The 20,262-nt window shown below is 36.7% G+C and overlaps 2 protein-coding genes across 4 annotated transcripts; one reads left to right on the top strand and one right to left on the bottom strand.

The window, feature by feature from the left end:
* The first annotated feature begins 822 nt into the window (after nt 1-822).
* Nucleotides 823-6,913, top strand: LOC116731784 (zinc finger protein with KRAB and SCAN domains 3-like). Of its 3 annotated transcripts, XM_032581620.1 has the most exons (5): nt 823-1,338; nt 1,749-1,994; nt 2,093-2,916; nt 3,153-3,909; nt 5,396-6,913. In XM_032581620.1, exons 1-5 carry the CDS (start codon nt 1,281-1,283, stop codon nt 6,364-6,366), a joined length of 2,856 nt encoding a protein of 951 aa, XP_032437511.1. In that variant the 5' UTR covers nt 823-1,280; the 3' UTR covers nt 6,367-6,913. The 3 variants fall into 3 exon arrangements, with proteins under 3 accessions (XP_032437511.1, XP_032437513.1, XP_032437512.1); XM_032581622.1 differs by lacking the exon at nt 5,396-6,913 and having other exon boundaries at nt 3,153-4,377; XM_032581621.1 differs by lacking the exon at nt 823-1,338 and having other exon boundaries at nt 1,850-1,951.
* A 6,064-nt stretch (nt 6,914-12,977) lies between these two features.
* Nucleotides 12,978-17,537, bottom strand: LOC116730579 (uncharacterized). The gene is made up of 7 exons (XM_032579912.1): nt 17,445-17,537; nt 16,970-17,006; nt 16,575-16,787; nt 16,280-16,343; nt 15,763-15,860; nt 14,511-14,870; nt 12,978-14,353 (listed from the first exon to the last, which is right to left on the bottom strand). Exons 2-6 carry the CDS (start codon nt 17,001-17,003, stop codon nt 14,515-14,517), a joined length of 765 nt encoding a protein of 254 aa, XP_032435803.1. The 5' UTR covers nt 17,004-17,006; nt 17,445-17,537; the 3' UTR covers nt 12,978-14,353; nt 14,511-14,514.
* Between the last annotated feature and the right edge of the window lie 2,725 nt (nt 17,538-20,262).

The following is a 20,262-nucleotide window of genomic DNA, read 5'->3' as shown; positions in this document are numbered from 1 at the left end:
AAAGACAGCTATTATGATTATAATGAGTTTCTTACTTCCTGCCATTTTCAGATTTTACTTTATTGACTTATTTATACTGACACTGTATTATAAACAAAGTCTATTCCTTTTCCAACTTGCTTGGTTAAGTTTTTTCATGTGTTTTTATCATCTACAGAGCTAATAATTTAAAGCATTAGCCAAGTTGCCTTAATAGAAAATGTCCAAAGAACTTTGCTTGTTTTAAAAGGTAAAAAGTTTGAACACAGACTTTCTTTAAAATTTCAAATGTTGTAAAAAGTCAATGATTTCAACCTGTTTACTATTTACCATCACTTTGTCGTCTAATCTCTTCAAATAAGTCACGACTTCCTCAGTAATGTTGAGATTTATTGCGAGCTTTTATTATGAAGGCCAAACCGGCCCGAAAACTAACGGCCGGAAGTGACCTTCGACTGTCAACAGAAGCTACTCCGGCAAGATTAGTTTCCATTTTCCCTTCGGTGTATGAAGTTACTTCGTTGAGAATGTCCTGCGAGTGTAATAGCTTCCGTTAAAGGTCATTATTAATCTCTGTTGCGTTTTTCGAGTTTTCTTAAATTGTTTTTAGCTAAATTTCCTCCCGGAAGTAGCGGTGTTAGCTTAGCTGGTTAGCTGGAGACAGACAGCAGCACAGCGAGTCAGAGACACTTTGATGAAGAAAAAAACTGTTTCTTACGGACTTTAAGGAGATAAAATATTCTGCTGCGATTGTATGAAAACATAGGAAGTTCAGGAGAAAGGAAAGGACGATGGAGGAGCCGCCAGATGGTGAGCAGACGGACTCTCAGCTTTATGGTGATTATGTTTACATCTTTCCACAACTGTAACATTTTAGGAACATTACCTTTGTTTGCAATAGTTATTTCACACATTCAAACACAAACTAACGTTAATTAAATTCAAATGGAAACAAAACCGGAAAAAAATATGGCGAGCAAGTTTGTGAACATTGTCCAAGAATCACTGATTTATTTACATACAACCAAATCTAAGCAAAATGCTTCACATTTTTTCTAGACAGAAATCAGTTTGAGTATAATATTTATGATATTACAACACATAAGTTATTATACATTGATAGCATTATAACATTATTATCTTAACCTCCTGAGACCCCGCATCCTCATATGAGGACATTACATTTTTGCTGATACTTAATTTGTAAGAATTTTGACCAATTGCCCTCATCTGGGGGCCCTGCCTGCACCACCCAGTGGTCTCATAATGAAATTACACTCATTTGAAAAAAAAAAAACAACATGGCGGGGATGACTTCGAACGTCTTCTACGGCAGCTCCCGACAGAAACATGGACAAGGTAAAAATCCTAATCAAATTTTATGATTGAAACTAGTTTATTTATGCACAATAATGTCTGTAGCTTCACGTGGCATGCTTATTTGATATATTTGAGTAATATTAGCAAGCTACAACGTCTGTAAACATGACGCACTTCTTTAAGGACATCAGGTCTACCCTCAGTGCAAAAACCTAAAATTTTTCCAAGAGCATTTGTGTTTATTTCTAGTCAAAATGTCTAATTTCTAGTCAAAATAAGTCTTATTACACTTAAAATAAGACTCATCCTGTAAAAAGTAACTTGTTTTTAGACAATCACCACTTGTTTCAAGCGAACTTTCACTAAAAAATAAGTAGAATAATTTGCCAGTGGAGCAAGTTTTTATTTCCTATTGCAAGGAAATAGATTGTGCATTTTTATCATTACAGGGGGAATGTCCTTTTTGAGAGCTGAACGATTGCTAAATGCAATCACAAATGACTCTGAGATTGAAGATTTGTCAGATGGTGAAGAGGATGATCCTGCTGTGGGTGAAATCGCTCCATGTGAAGCAACTGTGGAGCAACCTGATGATTCTGATTCAGATTATCAACCTGATGCTGCTGACATAAGTGAAGATACTGACAGCGATGTGAGTGAGCCACAACATAAACAACAGCATCTTGAGAATGATGGTGAGACATAACCTAATTCCCATGTTTTTGCTCCGTAGCACTTTATTTCATTCAGTTGAGTATATTGCAAATAAAATGTATTGTATTTTTATTATCAGAACCTGACCAGGATGTGCAAGGTCGCAGGGCAGGACCAAGAAATGGAAATAGAGAGTACTGGAAGTCTGCTCCATTCAACCCTGTCTTAGTCCCATTTCAAGGAGCTGATGAACAACAAGACGAGAGAGCAGATATGTCGCCGGTGCAGTACATGGAACAGTACGTTGACATAGAACTGATGAAAGTCCTTGCCGACTGTACAAATTCTATGTCATTAGCTAAAAGTGGGAGATCTCTCAACACATCGGTTGAAGAGATGTACCACTTTTTTGGAGCATCCATCTTGATGTCCTGCATCCCTTACCCACAAATCCGCATGTTCTGGTCCACTAACCTGAGAGTCCCTGCCATTAGTGACACAATGAGACGCGACCGATTCTTCAAGCTGAGGAGCCATCTGAAGGTGGTAATTGATGACGACATTCCTGAAGACAGGAAAACAGACAAATTCTGGAAGGTGAGGCCTTTCATGAATCGCATACTCAAAGGCTGCCATGCTCAGGCCCGACCAGAATCCGTCTCAATAGGTGAACAGATGATACCATTCACTGGAGGCTGTCCGTTCCGCCAGTATGTGCCGCTAAAGCCAAATCCAGTTGGCATGAAGAATTTTGTCCTGGCAACAGCAGATGGCGTCGTTCTCGACTTTGAAGTTTACCAAGGTTCAAAGGAACTGGCTGCACAGGTGCTGGACGCAGAAGGATTGGGTTTGGGAGCCCTGGTCCTCAAACGCCTGACAAAAACAGTACATCCTGGTACAAAGGTGTACTGCGATAGGTTCTTCACCACCACATCAGCTGCGGAATCCATGCTGGAGAAGCAGGTATTTATTTTATATAGTTTCCCAAGTACTGTTCAGTTTGTTATTATTATTTTTTGCTTTTTCGGTTTCACAGCAGCAAATGATAACATTCATCAATCTGTGTCCATCTGTTGGTCAATTGTTGTGTCAGTCTGGTTCAGGGTGCAGGTTTACCCTGTTTTCTGTCAAGATGGCTGCCATAAAAAAATTGTCCTTGCTACATCACTTTGAGATTATATAATTGGTTTTGTTTTTAGGTGTACCTAACTGGTACAGTCATGAAGAACAGGATCCCAAAAGCAATGCAGAAGCTTCCAAGTGACAAGATCATGAAGCAGCAAGGCAGAGGTACCTCCGCATCAGTTGTCAGGGGAGATGGGAAACTGAATGTTGTGAAATGGTTTGACAACAAGCCGGTCCTGATGCTCTCTGCTGTCCACACTAAGGAGCCAGAGAATACCTGCCAGCGGTGGTCCAAGAAGAACAAATGCTACTTAACCATCAGACGACCAAATATTGTACAAGAGTACAATGCAAAGATGGGTGGGGTAGACTTATCAGACAGAATGATGAGCTACTACAGGATGAGCGTGCGAACAAAGAAGTGGACGATTCGCATGCTTATGCACTTCATGGATCTTGCTCTGGCCAACAGCTGGCTGCTGTATCGCAGAGATCATCAAGAACACGGTACCCCAAGAAAGGCTATCATGACGTTCCTCGCGTTCCGCATGGACGTGGCTCAGGTGTTCCTCAACAAGTGTGATGTCACGCATGCAGAGGAAGAGAGTGCATGCTGTCCACAACCTGGCCAAAGATCCCTGGTCACTCCAATCCCCCACATCTCAAAGCGCACAGCTTCTGCTGCTCATCTGCCGGAAGTTGCTGATCTCAAGAACCCGATGCGTTGCAGACAACAAGGCTGCCCTGGGAAATCCCGTGTACGCTGTCTGACATGCAATGTGTTCCTTTGCCTGCAAAGTCGGCGCAACTGCTATGAAGCCTTTCACGGAGGCCAGTAGGACTACTTGAATACTTGAATGTTTGTTTGAGTTTGCTATGACACGTTCATAATGATGTTCATAAACGTTGCACTTTTCCATGCAAAGCCTTTCACATAGGCAAGCAGGAATACTTGAATTAATGACTGAGTTCGCCATGACATGTTCATAATGAAGTTCATAAAGTTTGCACTTTTCCATGCAAAGCCTTTCACAGAGGCCAGTAGGAGTACTTGAATGTTTGTTTGAGTTTGCTATGACACAAATTTCATTTTTAGGCTAATTGGGTCCTTATGATCCCAAATGACAAGGAGAAAATGTATATGCAAAAACAGACCCATTGTCCTCATATGAGGGCATTGGTTTTGACATAGTTCAAGAGCACATAGAAAGCTAAAATTTAATTTCAACTAAAATTAGGTCATACTAATCCCAAATAGTAAGGAGACATAAAAAATGCACATCAAACAAAAGCCTGGGTCTCAGGAGGATGTCCTCATATGAGGGCATTGGTTTTGACATAGTTCAAGAGCAAATAGAAAGCTAAAATTTAATTTCAACTAAAATTAGGTCATACTAATCCCAAATAGTAAGGAGACATAAAAAATGCACATCAAACAAAAGCCCAGGTCTCAGGAGGTTAAAGAAATTGAGATAATAATGTATAATCTGGTTTTATTACAGGCAAGAATTGCTTCTACAGCTTCTAAAATAAAATGAATCCTGACAGTTAGGGTATTTTTTTTCTTTTTACATGATTTGTTCTTAATTTACTTTATGCATCAACACAAAAAAGTTATATCACAAATACATGCTAGATTTAGCAGTAGTTTATTTTACAGAATATTGTAATTTTTGCTGTTCGGCTCTCTTTTAGATGAAAAATAAATTACATTACCTAATATTCTCTGGTTGATTTGTTGAGGATAATTTAACAGACATAATGATTGTAGCTGGCCTAGTGTCGGTTTAAAACATAGTTGCCCTGTTAAGATTGCTGGGCAGTGCTCCTTTTGTCATAAAAATAATATTTTATCTTAATTTTAGGCCTTAAAAATGTCTAACAAAGGAGCAAAATGACTAGCACCCATTATGTTCTTGAAGTTTATGTAAACAAATGGAAAAAGTTGTGTTAAAACAGTGGCAAACATACAACGTGCATTTTAGTTCCCAAGTTATCACTTAAGGCTTTTTTACACGCACCATGTTTATTTTTTATGCTTTAAAAGTAACAGAATGCTGGATGATAGAGTAAAAAATTAAGACAAACTGCCACATTATGCCTATTTCCTATAAAATCAGTTTTATTTTTCCCCAAATTCAGTTGCATTTTTCTGAAGCGGTACATGTGGCTACAAAGTCTTCAGTAAATGTTTGTCTGACCTTCATTATGGATCTTTAATAGCTGTAGTTTTTTATTTGAGAATGAGCTCACAGAGTTAACTTTGTTTTTAGTCTATTGTCAGATTTTGACAATAACTTGTTTGAGTTTCCTGCAGATGTCCAGCAAGTGTTGGTGGTCAAAGAGGAGCTGGTTGTTGAGGAGGAGGACTGGAGTGCCAGACCAGACCAGGAGGACCAGAAGCCTCCTCAGATTAAAGAGGAAGAGGAGGAGAATGAGATCACAGAGTTAACTTTCAGTCCTGTTCATGTGAAGAGTGAAGATGAGGAAGAGATACCTCAGCTGTCAGAACTTCTTCCCAGTCAGACTGAGGGGAACAGAGACTCTGAGGAATCAGATGATGACAAAACTTCAAATTGTTCTTCAGAGACGGACGTCAGTGATGGAAACTGGGAGGAAAGTGAAGCTCAGTCAGGTTTAGACTCTGTGAAAAAAGATGCCGTTCCTGTTGGTGATAGAAAATGTGGCAAAAGTAAAAAGTTACACATCTGTCCCGACTGCGGAAAAACATTCAGAAGCAGGCAAGGTTTGTTAGGACACCACAGAATACACACCGGAGAAAATCCTTTCAGCTGCTCCATTTGTAACAAAACCTTTTCTTCAAAAGGAAACTTGCAAAAACACTCAAAGGTCCACACAGGGGAAAGACCATTCAAATGTTCTGTCTGTGGTACAGCTCTTAAAAGTAAAAATGCATTAATTGAACACACAAGAATCCACACTGGGGAGAAGCCGTTCAATTGCTCCATTTGCGGCCGAAGCTTTAGTTTCAGGTCGTATTTAACTGTTCACATGAAGTGTCACTCTGAAGAAAAACCTTACAGCTGTTCTCTCTGTACAGCAGCTTTCAAAAGGAAAAACGTCTTATTGGCACATGTAAAAACTCACACTGGAGAGAAGCCTTACAGCTGCTCAGTCTGTGGGAAGAACTTTGCCCACTGTGTAAGTCTAACATGTCATATGAGAAGTCACACAGGAGAGAGACCTTACAGCTGCTCCATTTGTAAGGCGACATTCAAGTGGAAAAATACATTCACACATCATATAAAAATCCATACTGATGAGTAAGCTGCCAAGACTCTGGTCCAAACTTAAGAGATAAGAAGACTGCACACCAGTCCTCAGTTCCAGGCCTCGAGGAACTTTTTTCAACGCACCTCAATAATGACTGAATTACTTATCAAGTGATGCACATTAAGGTATATTTTGTGTTCAAAACAGACAAGTAAGCATGTTTTTAGAAGACGTCTCAAATATTCACAAGCGGTTTTGGTCCCTAACAAAAGCCGTTTTCCACTGTATTGGAATAAGTTGTATTGAATGTTGTGATGAGGTTGAACTCCTTTTACCCGGATATGAACTGGACCTTTTGTGTTGCATAGTGCCTTACATTTGTGAACTGGTGCCAAATTAAATTGATCTCTGTACAGCAGAAGATTGGTGGAAAGTGGTGTGTTTTCTTGATGAATCCTCATAATTGTTTGTGGACTTCTAGATATTTTTGTTGCGATGATGACCCCAGCATTCTGATGCAATCCACATCAGTTTTTTAAGATGTTAATAAAATAATTTTAATTATCTTTTTGTATGAAATAAAAATGTATTGGAAAAAATCCAAAGCGTTGAAGTGACGAGGCAACTTTTAGCTCTGCAAAAACCTTTGTAAGGAAAGACATTCCTGGGTTATGAAGACTTTTCTTCAGCCGTTTGGCCTCCAGGTGGCGCCATAACTCCATGCATTAAACAAGGTTGCAACTTTCCAGGGAACTCGGATGCAACTAACTCTTGAGTCTGAACTCTGAGTTCTCTGGTTCCAGAGTGACTGATAAAGGAGCCTCCATATAAAATGACTAGTTACACTTATCTGTCTGCTCTATTATCTGGTTATCTCTGCCTTCAGAGGACAAGAATCTGGACAGAAATACAGATATTGACATATTTTAATAGCAGTCATTAAAAATGGGACAGATGGAAATCAGCTTTTAGATAAATCCAGTATATTTATAACAACATTTTACATTCATTAATGTGCTTTATTTGATTGATTTAAATAAAATCAATCAATATATCTTGAGACATTTCAGAGTCCAATCAAGCTATTCCAAGTGACTCTTGACATACTCCAATATGATATATTGGAGTATAAAACATAAGTATTATTAACCACTAAGATAAAGAATTTGACTAAAATACAATTGGCAACACTTTTAGATACTAAAAAAGTATCCATATTGGTAAGGTTACATTTGTGGCAATGACTATTAGAATTATTTTTAAATGTTTTTATTTAGATGTAAAAAGTATTTCTTTGGGGGTTGGAGGGTAATCTCTTTCTCTCTTTTTAAAATTAAAACTGAAAATCATGTTTGATCTGACATTTTATTTGTATATGAGGTTCATGCGCCTCTCGTTGTGAATATCTCCATTGTTGTTGTGAAAATGTTCGTGTTTCTTCCATTCCAGTAGGTGGCGGTAATGCATTCTATACCTTTCCTGCAAACCGCAAATACAAATCCAGAAGAAGAAAGTAAAACTTCCGTTTTGAGTCTTGTATCTTGAATCTTGAATCTTGTAAAAGTATCTTTAAGCCTCCTTCTCGTCTTACATTGTTTGTAAGTTTTTCAGGGTTTTCATTTTGTTTTTGCTGAATTTTCCTCTTGGATCAACCGAAGCTCCGAGTGTTTGCTGTTAGTTTAACCTACCAGCTGGAAGCACATCAGCCACTGAGGAGCACAGCAAAGATGGCTTCCCAGTTTAATGGTAATTATCATCTTTTACATCCGTTTTAAAAAAAACACGAATCTGTTAAAATACCAAGATATGCATAAAACCACGAGTTAAAAGTTTTTCTGCACCTTAATGTGACATAAATTCTGTACAAGTAAGCTTGAAAACTAGCATTTTGTTAGAGAAATATGTACACCCTTAAACCATATGGAAGCATCTTTTGATTTAATTTCAGCCTTCAGTCGTTTTCAAGAGATGTAATGACATAATAATGCAAGCACATGTGTTAGTTGATCTTTCTAAAGAACAACCAACGGTTGAACTGGTAGACATTTTAAATATCCAGAATAATTTACTAACACAATAAATGAAATAGATTATAATGCTTCTGTGAACAAATATGTCCTTCAGAAAATGTTATTCATTAGGCTCAGATAGAAAATAATTAGCAAATCTGTCAAAACTTTTATGAGCAAAAAGTGCAAACTAAAATCAAAACCTCTCCATCTGAATAACAATTAGTGATTCTCTGGCTTGTTAGTAGGAAAACATGCAAATGGAAATTACTGAGGTAATTTTGTTTGTAGTAATAATTGTTACATTGATAACAGCAATCAATTGATCTACAGATTATTAAAAGTAGAGATTAACTGATTAGTTTTTTGCTGATCACTGACCTTTTAAAACCCTGACCTGTGACCTTCTGACTCAGGGGTTTGTGTTTGTGCTACATATAGCAAAGAAGTTGCATGTTGGCAATAGTGAGGTAAATGTTAGCAACATGTTGGAGTTCATTCATTTTTGTCTCTGTGTTTCACCCAGTTTCGTTAATCAGCTTCAGAACCCGACCAGAACCCCTGAGTGTAAATTACCTTGAGGAATAATGAGATTTGGTTACATATAAAAACAGGCTTTAATGCCGAAAAATAACGAAATGTTTCAAGTCATACAAATGGATCAGACACAGAGTTACATTCACCGTCCGGCGCTGGGGCCACATGTAGCTGGAACCAAGTGAGGCAAAGATTGTAGCGAGTTTAGCTTTTTATTCTTCTCTGCAATCTGCACCCTCCCTAAAGGGTAGTTTAATCAGTTTCTGTCTGTTTATGTATGACTGGCGGCAGTCACACACAAACATGGTTATGTAAGCTGCAGCATGTGTGTAAGCAGATAAAAGAGGCTAAAAGAGATAAAGGAAAAGACAGAATCCATAACAGCCATGTAGACGTTGCCTGGTGGACGTGTCGGTCTGTCAGAGCAGAGAAAGGAGACAGCAGCTCATTTTCAGACCTTTGCAGATGTAGATAAGATTGTTTTAATATATCGGCTTCACGTTTAAGTATCAGCTGGTCACTGATCTCATAATGAAAGAAATTACAATATTCAATACACAAAATCAGGCAATTAAAATTCTTTATTTAGACATCCTGATAGTTGTACAGTTTTTAAAAATTAAATACACTTATGGTCATTTGCTTTCAGGGAATCTGTACTGTTGGTGTGAGAGTTATTGCTAGGGATGCAACGATCCACTTTTTTTGCTTCAGATGCCAATATCTGAGGTTTTACATTGGTCAATGTAAAAGAAAAACAGCGCTGAATATGCTTAAAACGTTTCTTTTTTTAAATCACAGACATGAAAGTAATGGATTACAAATTTGTTTCAGGACTCGGCACCAGTACAGCACATTTCAATAGCATCACAAGCTTGGTCAAGCATGTCTGACCAAGCTTGTTAAAGAAACAACACAACTTTAATATACCGACTCAGTGCAATTAGGAGGAAAGCAGCCAGTGTAAATAGAAGAAGTAATAGAAACTGAAACTGATAAATTTACTTCAAGCATAAAAATAAACAACATAAAACCTTTCAAATGGTTCAGAAAGTTCAATTAGGAATCTAAATATAATGTAAAATAAATGATAAAGCAAGACGTCGCTCACAGCACAAATCAGTCACATTGTCACCAATCTAGAACCTGATCTAGAATTTTTTTCTATATCGCAACCGATGCACATAATACTGGATTGGTGGATCTCTAGTTATTATAATAAACTCTATAGACTCAACATATCTATAAATGATCTTAGAAATGTTTCCTACAGCAAGACTTTGTGTTTCCTGCAGACGTCCAGCAGCTGATGGGGATCAAAGAGGAGGAGGCGTGGAGTCCAAGCCTGGACCAGGAGGACCAGAAGCCTCCACAGATTAAAGAGGAGCAGGAGGAGAAAAAGATCACAGAGATACAATTTAGTCCTGTTCCTGTGAAGAATGAAGATGAGGAAGAGAAACCTCAGCTGCCAGAACTGCATCACAACCAGACTGAGAAGAACATGGAGACTGTAAAACCCGATCCAGATGAAAGTTTAGAATCACATGATGAAGATGAAACTTCTCATTCTTCTTCAGAGTTTTTAGAGACGGACGACGGTGATGGAAACTGGGAGGAGAGCAGGGAAGCTCAGGCAGGTTTGGGGTCTGGGAAGAAAAACACCGATCCAGTTGGCAAGAAAGGTAAAAAGTTACACTGCTGCTCCGAGTGTGGGAAGACGTTCAGCCGAAGACCATATTTGTTTGAACACAAAAGAATCCACACTGGAGAAAAACCCTTCAGTTGCTCCATCTGTGACAAAAGCTTTACGTGGAAACAATCTTTGACCCAACACATAAAGAAGCACAGCGGAGAAAGACCTTTCAGTTGTTCCATCTGTGACAAAACCTTTACATGGAATCACGTTTTGTCACAACACGTGAAGACACACAGTGAAGAGAAACCTTTCAGCTGCTCCGTCTGTAGCAATGGTTTTTTGACAAAAGTTTATTTAAAAAAACACATGGCAGTTCACACTCAGCATAGACCTTTCAGATGTTCTGTCTGTAACGCAGCTTTTAAATGTAAGAAGGATTTAGTGCGACATATGAGAATCCACACTGGAGAGAAACCTTACAGCTGCTCCGTCTGTAAGGCGGCTTTCCAGAGGAGACACATTTTAGTAGAACACACAAGAACCCACACTGGAGAGAAACCTTACAGCTGCTCTGTTTGTAAGAAAGCTTTCCTGAGAAGATACACTTTAGTAGAACACACAAGAACCCACTCTGGAGAGAAACCTTACATCTGCTCTGTTTGTAAGAGAGCTTTCAAGAGAAGACACACTTTAGTAGAACACACAAAAACCCACTCTGAAGAGAAACCTTACAGCTGCTTGGTCTGTAAGGCAACGTTCAAGTGGAAAACCACATTCGTGAAGCATAAAAGAATCCATATGCCTGAATAACCCTCCAGTTACACAAACTGCAGTTGAAGTTTCAGCCACTTTCACAAGCACCTTAAGGGTCTATTCAAAGTAGGGCTGTAAAGATTCATCGAATGATTCAAGATTCTTGATTATTAAAATTCCTCAAGACAAATTATCTGCTTTGTAGCTTCATTAAATTATGTTTCATTGTTTGTCTTCCGACTGGATAATTATTTGTGTTGCGCAACAGTCTCACTTCCACCAATGAATTGTTAATGAGTGCTAAGTGCTGTTAGCATAACATACAGAGCAATTATCCTATTTTCCTGTCCACTCGTCACATTCTGTCTGTTACATCTCCGGGGATTTCAGTGATTGATGAAAATGTCCGGATCCAACAGAATTTATCAGAATTGCTGATATGTTTTAGTTCATCACTGACAAGCACAGAAGGCAGAAATATCAAACGTTCTGGATTTCAGACACACCAGCCACTAACATTTTTGTCTAGTTTCGTTTCAACACATAAATTCAGACATTCAAATTCAAAAACACTTTATTGATCCCAAAGGGAAATTTAATATCCATCTCATCATGTCTTGGTCATCAAAGAACCATGTCATTTTTGTCATCGTTTCATTATTGTCATGAAATAAAGGTCATCAACAAAATAATTAATTTTTTATCGTCAGTGAACTGCGGCGAAGTGCCTGAATGTGCACAGGTGGAATCGGAGACGCATTTAGATCGAGGGAACACGTTGCACTGCTGCAGCTGCAATGAAAAACTGGACAATAATTTTTTTACCTTCCTGATTGCAGCATAATGAATCTGCTGTTTTATTATTTTTATTGCTAGATTGAATGTAATTTCAAGTTGTGTGTAATTTTTTCAATGAACTTGATTGACTGTGTTGCCTTTGGCTATTACTGGATGCAGCATTGAGAACTTTGCATTGATGCTGTCAGAACTCAATCATTTATTTCCAGGCGGTACGTTTGTTTGCTCGGGATAACAGAGCTCTCATTTACTCAGATTATCTAAATCCACCTCTTTGTAATCAACACCACTAGTTTAGCTGCACAATTTACTGTAGATGTATTATTATTGCAATGCCATTGTGATACTATTATAACAGTTTTGATCAAAACATTTGTTGTCATGTTAATCAGTTCCTCTCTCCTCAAAAGCCTGACAGAATATTCTCTTTGTCCACTAAAATAATTTTTTTTAATGTGATCATCCATGAAGTTTTTCAGGAGATAAATGTTTAGGAGATGATCTATCTGAGGTGCTTTTTAATTTACAGAATCAGTAAATGTGGCTACTTTTGCACCGATTGTAAATGCCAGGTTGATACGTTTGTATGAGCATTGTTAACTAAACTGCTGGTAAGATTGTAGTTTGTTTTTAGGCAGAGGGACAGCTTGTTCACTATTGTGAATTTTGTTTCTTCTCGTATCTTTATTTTCCTGCATACTCACTTTAGTTTGGCTGTTTTTCAATGTTTTGAGGTCAGAGCTTTTTGTTTCGCCCATTTCCTCCCAGTTTTTCAAAACACCAGAGACTCAGTTGATGAGCAAACAATGACATATTGTTAGTTTCTAAAATGAAGAGATAAACTACTGAAACTTTGAAGTAGTTTGACATTAAGCATGTCAATAATCTGAGGTAAAAGCTGAGTATTTTCTTCATGAAATGTGAGACGACGCTAATATCAATAGGCTTTTTTATTTATTCATAGATTTAAGACAGTAAAATCATGTTTACAATGTAAAATAAAATTTTAAAAAGAGTTGACAAATATTTACTGTTACATGTACAAGCTGTATTTTTTGTGCCACTCCAGTATCTTTTCATAAAGTTTTGTAACATCTGGATTGTAAAGTTGAAATCCCTCCACCTTGACAGCAGCATAATTATGTTTACATTTTGATAAGGCCTTGTTCACTCATAGCCAGGTCTTTTTAAAAACCAATATCTCTGCCACATCATTTAAAAATATCGTACACATGGAATCAGTTTCAGAAAAGTTTCCATCCGTATGAGCCCACAACATGCCAAACCCATAGGGGGCAGTGTAGCGCTAAGCTAAAACCTGTCAGCCAATCAGATTGCTTCAAGACAACCATGACTTCCTGTTATGAATTAAACATGGCGCCAGGTGTGGACAAAACTAGTTTTAAATAGACTTTTAAAGTTAAAACAATGTCAATTGGGAATTGTGTCAAAGAAAGTATGTTATGTTGGTTCATTATTTGACTGCAAAGACCCTAAATCTTTATTCCCCTTTTCTGACACCAAACACAAATATGGAGTTTTCTCAGATTTCCACATTTAGTCATAATGTATTAGTTTCCCAGATATCTGGCTCTGTACAAACATGAACAAACATTAGTTAGAACTTTTGTCCTGTTTTTACAGTGTTGGTTTATAAATAACAGACACCCTGAGCTGCTTTTGCATCGTTTCCACCAATATTTCCTCTCTTAAGTGTCTCTACTTAAGAGACATACGCTGCATATTTGTAACTTGCTTGATAAAACTTTTAGATTTGTCTAAGAAAGGACAAATCTAAACATTTTTGGTAACCTTTAGTTATTCTTGGCTGCTGCAGTGAGAACTGTACGTTGATTCAGGTGCTGTTTGTCAGAACTCAATGATAACCAGTTATTTACATGTGGTATGATAGTTTGCATGAGTCAAAATTCACTCAGATTATCCTAATCCAAGACTTTGTAATCCCAGCCACAATTAGAGGACTTTACCGGTGACAACAATTGGTTTTTAATCTTATTTCTTTAAGGTTCAGCAACAAAACTAGAAATAAATACATTTAAATGATTTATATAAATCAAAATTAGAAGTGAAGCAGTCAAACTAAATCACCTTAAAATGTATTAATGAATAGTGACAGTTATGATACTTATTAACCTATAGAAAGACAGTCAGAGACAGAACTACATGTCTCATAAGTAATAATTACAAAGGCATAATCTGAAGCATCAGCAGAGAGTAAAAATCCTCCAAAGTAATCAGAAGATCTTCAGAGAAGTTTTCATGGCCTCTTAATGTGTTTATAAGGAACCTGAGATGAGAAAATTAACATTTTACAGTTATTTTCAAACAGTTTTGAACATTAATTTTCATAATTTTGCACAACTTGTCAAAAGAATCTTTGTCAAATCACATTAAACCAGAATTAAAAATAAAAATGACAAAGATCAGATTATCAGATTACAAACCCAGTTAAACTTGGCAGATGAAAGGCAAACTCTCGTGGCAGTCTTCATCATCCACCTTCACTTGATCCCGGTCAAAGACAACCTTTCCACAGTGGTTGTTCAGAGGGTCATCAGGAAGGCTGATGTTAAGATCTCTGCCAATTTTTTCCCCCTTTGACGTCCAGATCCACCCTGAAATGGTTCCAAAGATGGATCTCTCCAGGCCGACCCAGACACCGTTCTGCAGTTCTGCTGCTTTATCTTTCATGATCTTAATCACTGCATCCCGCACTGTTTGGTTGGTGATTTCAACCAAAGTGGAATCTAATGTTTTGCAGAATTGTAAAGCTTCAATCCAAGTTTTGTTGGTCAGAAATATTCCTTTAAAAACAGACAAAAAGATTTTTCATATATCTTAATCACTTTTGTTGCATGGAGACGTAAGCAGTCAATGAAATGGTAATCTTTGTCCAGAGGGTCTGGGCTCTGCTCATTGGCTAGGTAGAAAATCTACCAGAGACAATCTGAGTCAAAGGGGGGAAAAACCCAGAGAATCTAATCCTGACACTCTGCCTTCTGCGGGTCATCACAGCAGTACTCCTCCATTAAGCCTTTAACAGCCGTTCTGAGGAGCGTTGGACTGAGAAGCAGGTCATACGATGAGCTCAGCAGATTTCCAGTTCCACCAGGTGTTTGCTAATTGCTGCTGCTGCTAGTCTGGAGGAGCTGAGTGGGTGAGGAATGGGGGAAGGATTAAATGATTGTTCATTTGCAGAACCTCTGCAGAACTTTCTTATATGCTGAAGAAGTTAGACTATTTGAATCAACTGTGTTGGAGCAGAAGCTCAGCTAAACTGTAAGAACTCGAGCTGGACAACCATTCATTAGAGAACTGTTTACCCATTTTTAAAAATATATGTTGCTGTGCATGAAAAAACTCCACAATGTATTGGCAACATATTTTGGAATTTTTTCAAAATTAATTTCCGTCTAAGCTTTGCGATCACAATAATTTTATGTGGTGAAAATGGAAAATAGATTATGAAATAAAATATTGTGTAACTTTCAGTTTGTCAAACCGAACAAATTTTTTTTTTTTACTTTTTCCACAGTTGGGTTGCTAATGTAACTTGAAAATGTGAACCAAGATGTAAAATAACAGAATTTATTTTAGAAACATCTCACTTAACTTACCTACTATAGGATCACTTTGTTTTTCAAAAGCTACTAATGTCAGAGTTGCAGGACAATTTTATCACTTTAAAATACTTACCTGTTTGATTATCAGCACTCCTAAGGTCAAATTTACAGTCAGAACCTTGTAGCTGTATCTTATATGATCCATAAGTTAGTGCAGAGATGGAGATCTTACTGTGGAAGAAAAATATTTTCTTGAGACCAAGATCAAAAACAATTGTGTAAATATTAGTTTACATTAAACAGAGATGTCCAAACATTTTTGCCACAGTGGCCAAAACTATAAAAATAAAAGTAATGCCAGGTACAAATTTTATCTAAAATTAGATTTTTTTTTTTTTAAAAAAATGCAAAAACATGTTTAATAAAAGATGAGCAATTTGTGTTTTGCAGCTTAATAACATTTTAGTTTGTCTCCATCTCTTTTGGAAAGCATCATCTCAGTGAAAATAGGATCCCAATTATCATTTTTTAGATTGTATTTGCATTAACCTCCTGGGCTGGTAAACCAAATGCACTTGGGACACAAATCATTCTGTGGGCCACAAATGGGCCCCGGGCCACAGCTTAGAGACCACAGATACAGAACTTACTCGTTATCACAGGAAGAGCGTCCATGTTCAATTTTTTGGCAATCTTTGTTGAAGCAATACGTTTCTGGAAATTAAAATCACAGGAAGTTGTTAAGGACGTATCTGCACTTTCAAAAACTTCATGAATCTATTTCTTTGAAGTGTGTATGCAGACTTTATTTCTCATAAACATGCAATTTCTGTTATGCTCAGGACGCTGCATGGAACTGTTGGTTATACATTATAGAGTAATTTTCCTATTTAGTAGCTAAAAATATCAGCAAAGAAAATGTTTCAGGACACTGAAGGAACAAACCTTGATTGGAGACTGTAAGCTGTAAAATTGGTTTTTTAGGCTTATCTAAACAACTGAAGTTCATATTCAAATATCCACCATCTTCCCTGCACTGAAGCTTCCAAGTCTTTTCCTTGCAGGTAATTGTCAAAATCATGGGGCGTCCATTAAGAGTGCAGTTGCTTGTATGCTCAAAATCTTTTTTATCTGGAGCTGCACAGATCAGCAGGGCTTCTGGAAACAACAGAAAACAACCAGATACAGCAAACAAAATGTTTAATTTACAATATGTTTTTCATTTTTCAATTTCCAGTAAGCAAATGGAGAAACTGAGATTCTACAGAAAATGGACGCATACATTAGTTAGTAAAAATAATATAAATTCATGTTCAACATTAGATTATTTGAACACTTACGTAGCAGCAGTGAGAGAAAGATCTGATGCTTCATCGTCTGTAAGATATAAAAGTTGAGATTAAGACTAACATGGGAAATGTTCTTCCTAAAACTAAAGTAAAGAAGTAAAATTACTTATGAAGAAAAGGTTTTCATAGCTATGAGCCATAGATTTCACACTGTCAAACTTCATGACATCACTGTCTGTATGAGGTTCCTTTGGTAGTCAAATATCCTCACAGTATATCCTGAACTCTGAACTTATCAAGTCTTATTTGAACGTTGAGGAATCTTCAAAACTATTTATCTTGTTTGTTCCTGTATTGGTAGAATTTAAATTACAGCAAAACTATTGTTACAAATAAAATGTTGAATTTAGTTTTATAAAACATAAAAACTACTGCCTTATTGAAAACAAAGGAATGTTTTCTACATAAAGGATTAATGCAAACACATAAATAATTTAGCTAATTCTTTGGTTTCTCATAAATTTACCTTTCTGAAGAGAAGTTGCTGTTTATGTCCAAAATGTGAAAACGACAAGCAGGAGTTTGGATTTTATGAAGCTGCTTTTCCTCCTCCTCTAAACACACCCACACCTGGACGCTGCTAGACGACATAAAATAAAATCAGGATCAGGAAAACACCTTTTCACACCCCTGTATTTTTGTAATTTTCTCTTCCTTGTTTGTCCCTTTAGATAAGAATCCCTTGTTTCCAGAAGTCACATTTAAATCCATATTCAACTGAAGTTCGGGTTTTTTTTAGGATATGAAGCAAAACAAAATTATACACTTTTACAGAGAGATGAAGGTAGAATTATATTATTTTAGAATCCAAGCTTGTGAGAAATGTTGGTGCTGCGTTTTACAGCTTATCAGGTATTTTCAGAATATTTTATGGAGATTATATTTTTATCTCCATAATATTTGCATTTGTTTTGCAATTCTTTGTAGTTTAGTTCTTCAGTCAAAAGGTAATGGTGACACCAACTGTAATTTAAAAAAAAAAAAAAAAAAGCTTAAAAGTAAATTGTCTAGATGAGTCTTGAAATTTCTTACTTTTGTATAAAACTTGTTCTTAACTCTGACTGTTAGAAACAGACCAGGCTTGTTACCATGGCGATTTCTCTGCTCACATGTCAGAATAAATAATCTGAAGAATTGTTAAAAGATAAAACGTTTTATTGCTGCCCAGTTCAGAGACGGCTGCACCATTTAAGAAACAAACTTACTGGTTGAATTAAAGTAATTTTAAATCTAAATCTGCCGTTTCATGATTTCCATTCAGATTAACGTCGGGTGCTTTATTGGCCATCAGTTAGCGACATATTAGCTGATAATCATTTGTACAGATAATGGAAAGATTTCTAAACAGTTGGGTATATGAATGTATAGAGAAAGATTTCTGGACTTTCTGCCATTTTGCAACTTCCTTTTGTGTAAGATTTTAATTTCCATTTAATTTCAACTTATTACACACATCTTGGTCTATTGACTAATTTGTTTCCTGTATTTCTTTGGATTTTTACTAATATCTGGTGTGAATTTGATGTACATAGGACCATTAGAAACGGATCTACTGAAGAAAACATTGTTAGGAGTGAGTAAGTACTTTTGTGCAAAGATATTTTTTGTTTTTTACAATATGTTTTTCCATATTGTGGAGATCCTAAAAGGAATAAAATAGCAAACCTGAAAATAATTTAAACAGTAAGAAAAAATTAAAGTAAAACTGACATCAGACTGGAATCAAAGTTAACTTTCTTTGGCAAATATGGAAAACAAGACAAGCAAACAAGGCTGAGAACCAGGCACAAAAACACAAACAATTATTTAACAGACAAACTCCATTTTGTGTTTTTCTTTTATTTCTGCAGGCCATCAGATCTTATAACTCAAAATTATTTCACAACATTGATGAACTGGATTATTCTTTTCAGTGTTGACAACAAAATAAGTTATGTACTTATAATTTAATTTAGTGTGCAGTTTGAAATTTTGAGGCAAATGGAATCCATGAAAACTACAAACAGCTGCAGAAAACTTTATTAACAGTTGCTTGTTTCACTTACATGGTTATCAATGGCATTCATCAAACAGCTGCACCAATATATTTACATATTGACCAGGAAATGATCTGATGAAGGCATGAAAACCAGGAGAAAATTTTCATTTCTTTGTTCTCTGTTCAACAATAGACTGTAAATAATTTACGTTTTAACAAAAATAATTAAATTAATCATGTCCATAAAATAAAAGAGCATAAAAATATTTTATTTTTTCTGTCAATACAACAACAAAAATTCTTCATTGCAGTGAAGAATCATTTCTCCATCAGTTTCATCCAATAGTTTGAATATATTCATATTATCATCACATTCAAACTAAGGTACAATGATGTCTGTGTCTAAAAAGTTTGTTTATCAAATATTTGACTGGCTGGCCGGTCTGTATTAGTTTAATATTAACTTTTATGTATCAGTGTATCTATGTGTGAACACTGTGTAAGGAAAAATGCGCTGACTCACTTTGTTTATAAGCAAAATCTAGAAGCTGAAAGTAATAAAAATTTAAAATGCAAAGTTTAGTTGGCTTCTCAAGGAATGAAAGTGTTGTAAAACTTGAATGAATATTTAGTAAGCTGTCAGGAATCCGGTGTGTGTGTGTGTGGGTGTGTGTGCGCGTGTGTGTGTGTGTGTGTGGTCCAGCATCCATACTCTCCACCAGGGGGCGTAGCAGAAAGCTGCAGGACTGATATTCTGCAGGTGAATTTCTACACACCTGCATCTCATCTGGCTCGTTACCTGGAGGATTAGAGGAACTGGTTTCCAGTTATTCAAAGCCTCCTTGTTAACCCATGTGGTAAATCCAAGCTACCCCACCTTCCCACCACAGAGCACTCTTTCCCTGCTCCTTCCCCACTCAGCTCCTCCAGACTAGCGGCAGCAGCAGTTAGCAAACACCTGATGGAACCTCACTCTGCTGAGCTCATCATATGATCTCCGTCCAACACTCTTAAGTTGTATACAGCATAATGGAGGAGCATTGTTGTGATTACTTCCTGAAGGTGGAGTGTCGGAAAGAGTAGGAGCTTCTTAAAAAGACGGAGGCCCAATTGTGTTTGTGGCCTCTTTCACAAACAGAGGCCACAATTGCAAAGTTAAATTTAATTTTATATATGCAGCATTTTTATAGCAACTGAAGGTAACATAATTACTTGGTTCTGAAATAAAATGCAACTGTGTCTGGAAAATACACCTTACCACTTCTTAAAGAAGTTACTTTTGAATAAATCAGATTAATTTATTCTT

This window comes from Xiphophorus hellerii, chromosome 13, assembly GCF_003331165.1.
Source record: "Xiphophorus hellerii strain 12219 chromosome 13, Xiphophorus_hellerii-4.1, whole genome shotgun sequence".
Classification (NCBI taxonomy): Eukaryota; Metazoa; Chordata; class Actinopteri; order Cyprinodontiformes; family Poeciliidae; genus Xiphophorus; species Xiphophorus hellerii.
Note: the sequence above shows the minus strand (reverse complement) of the source record. Positions and strands in the feature narration are given on the sequence as shown.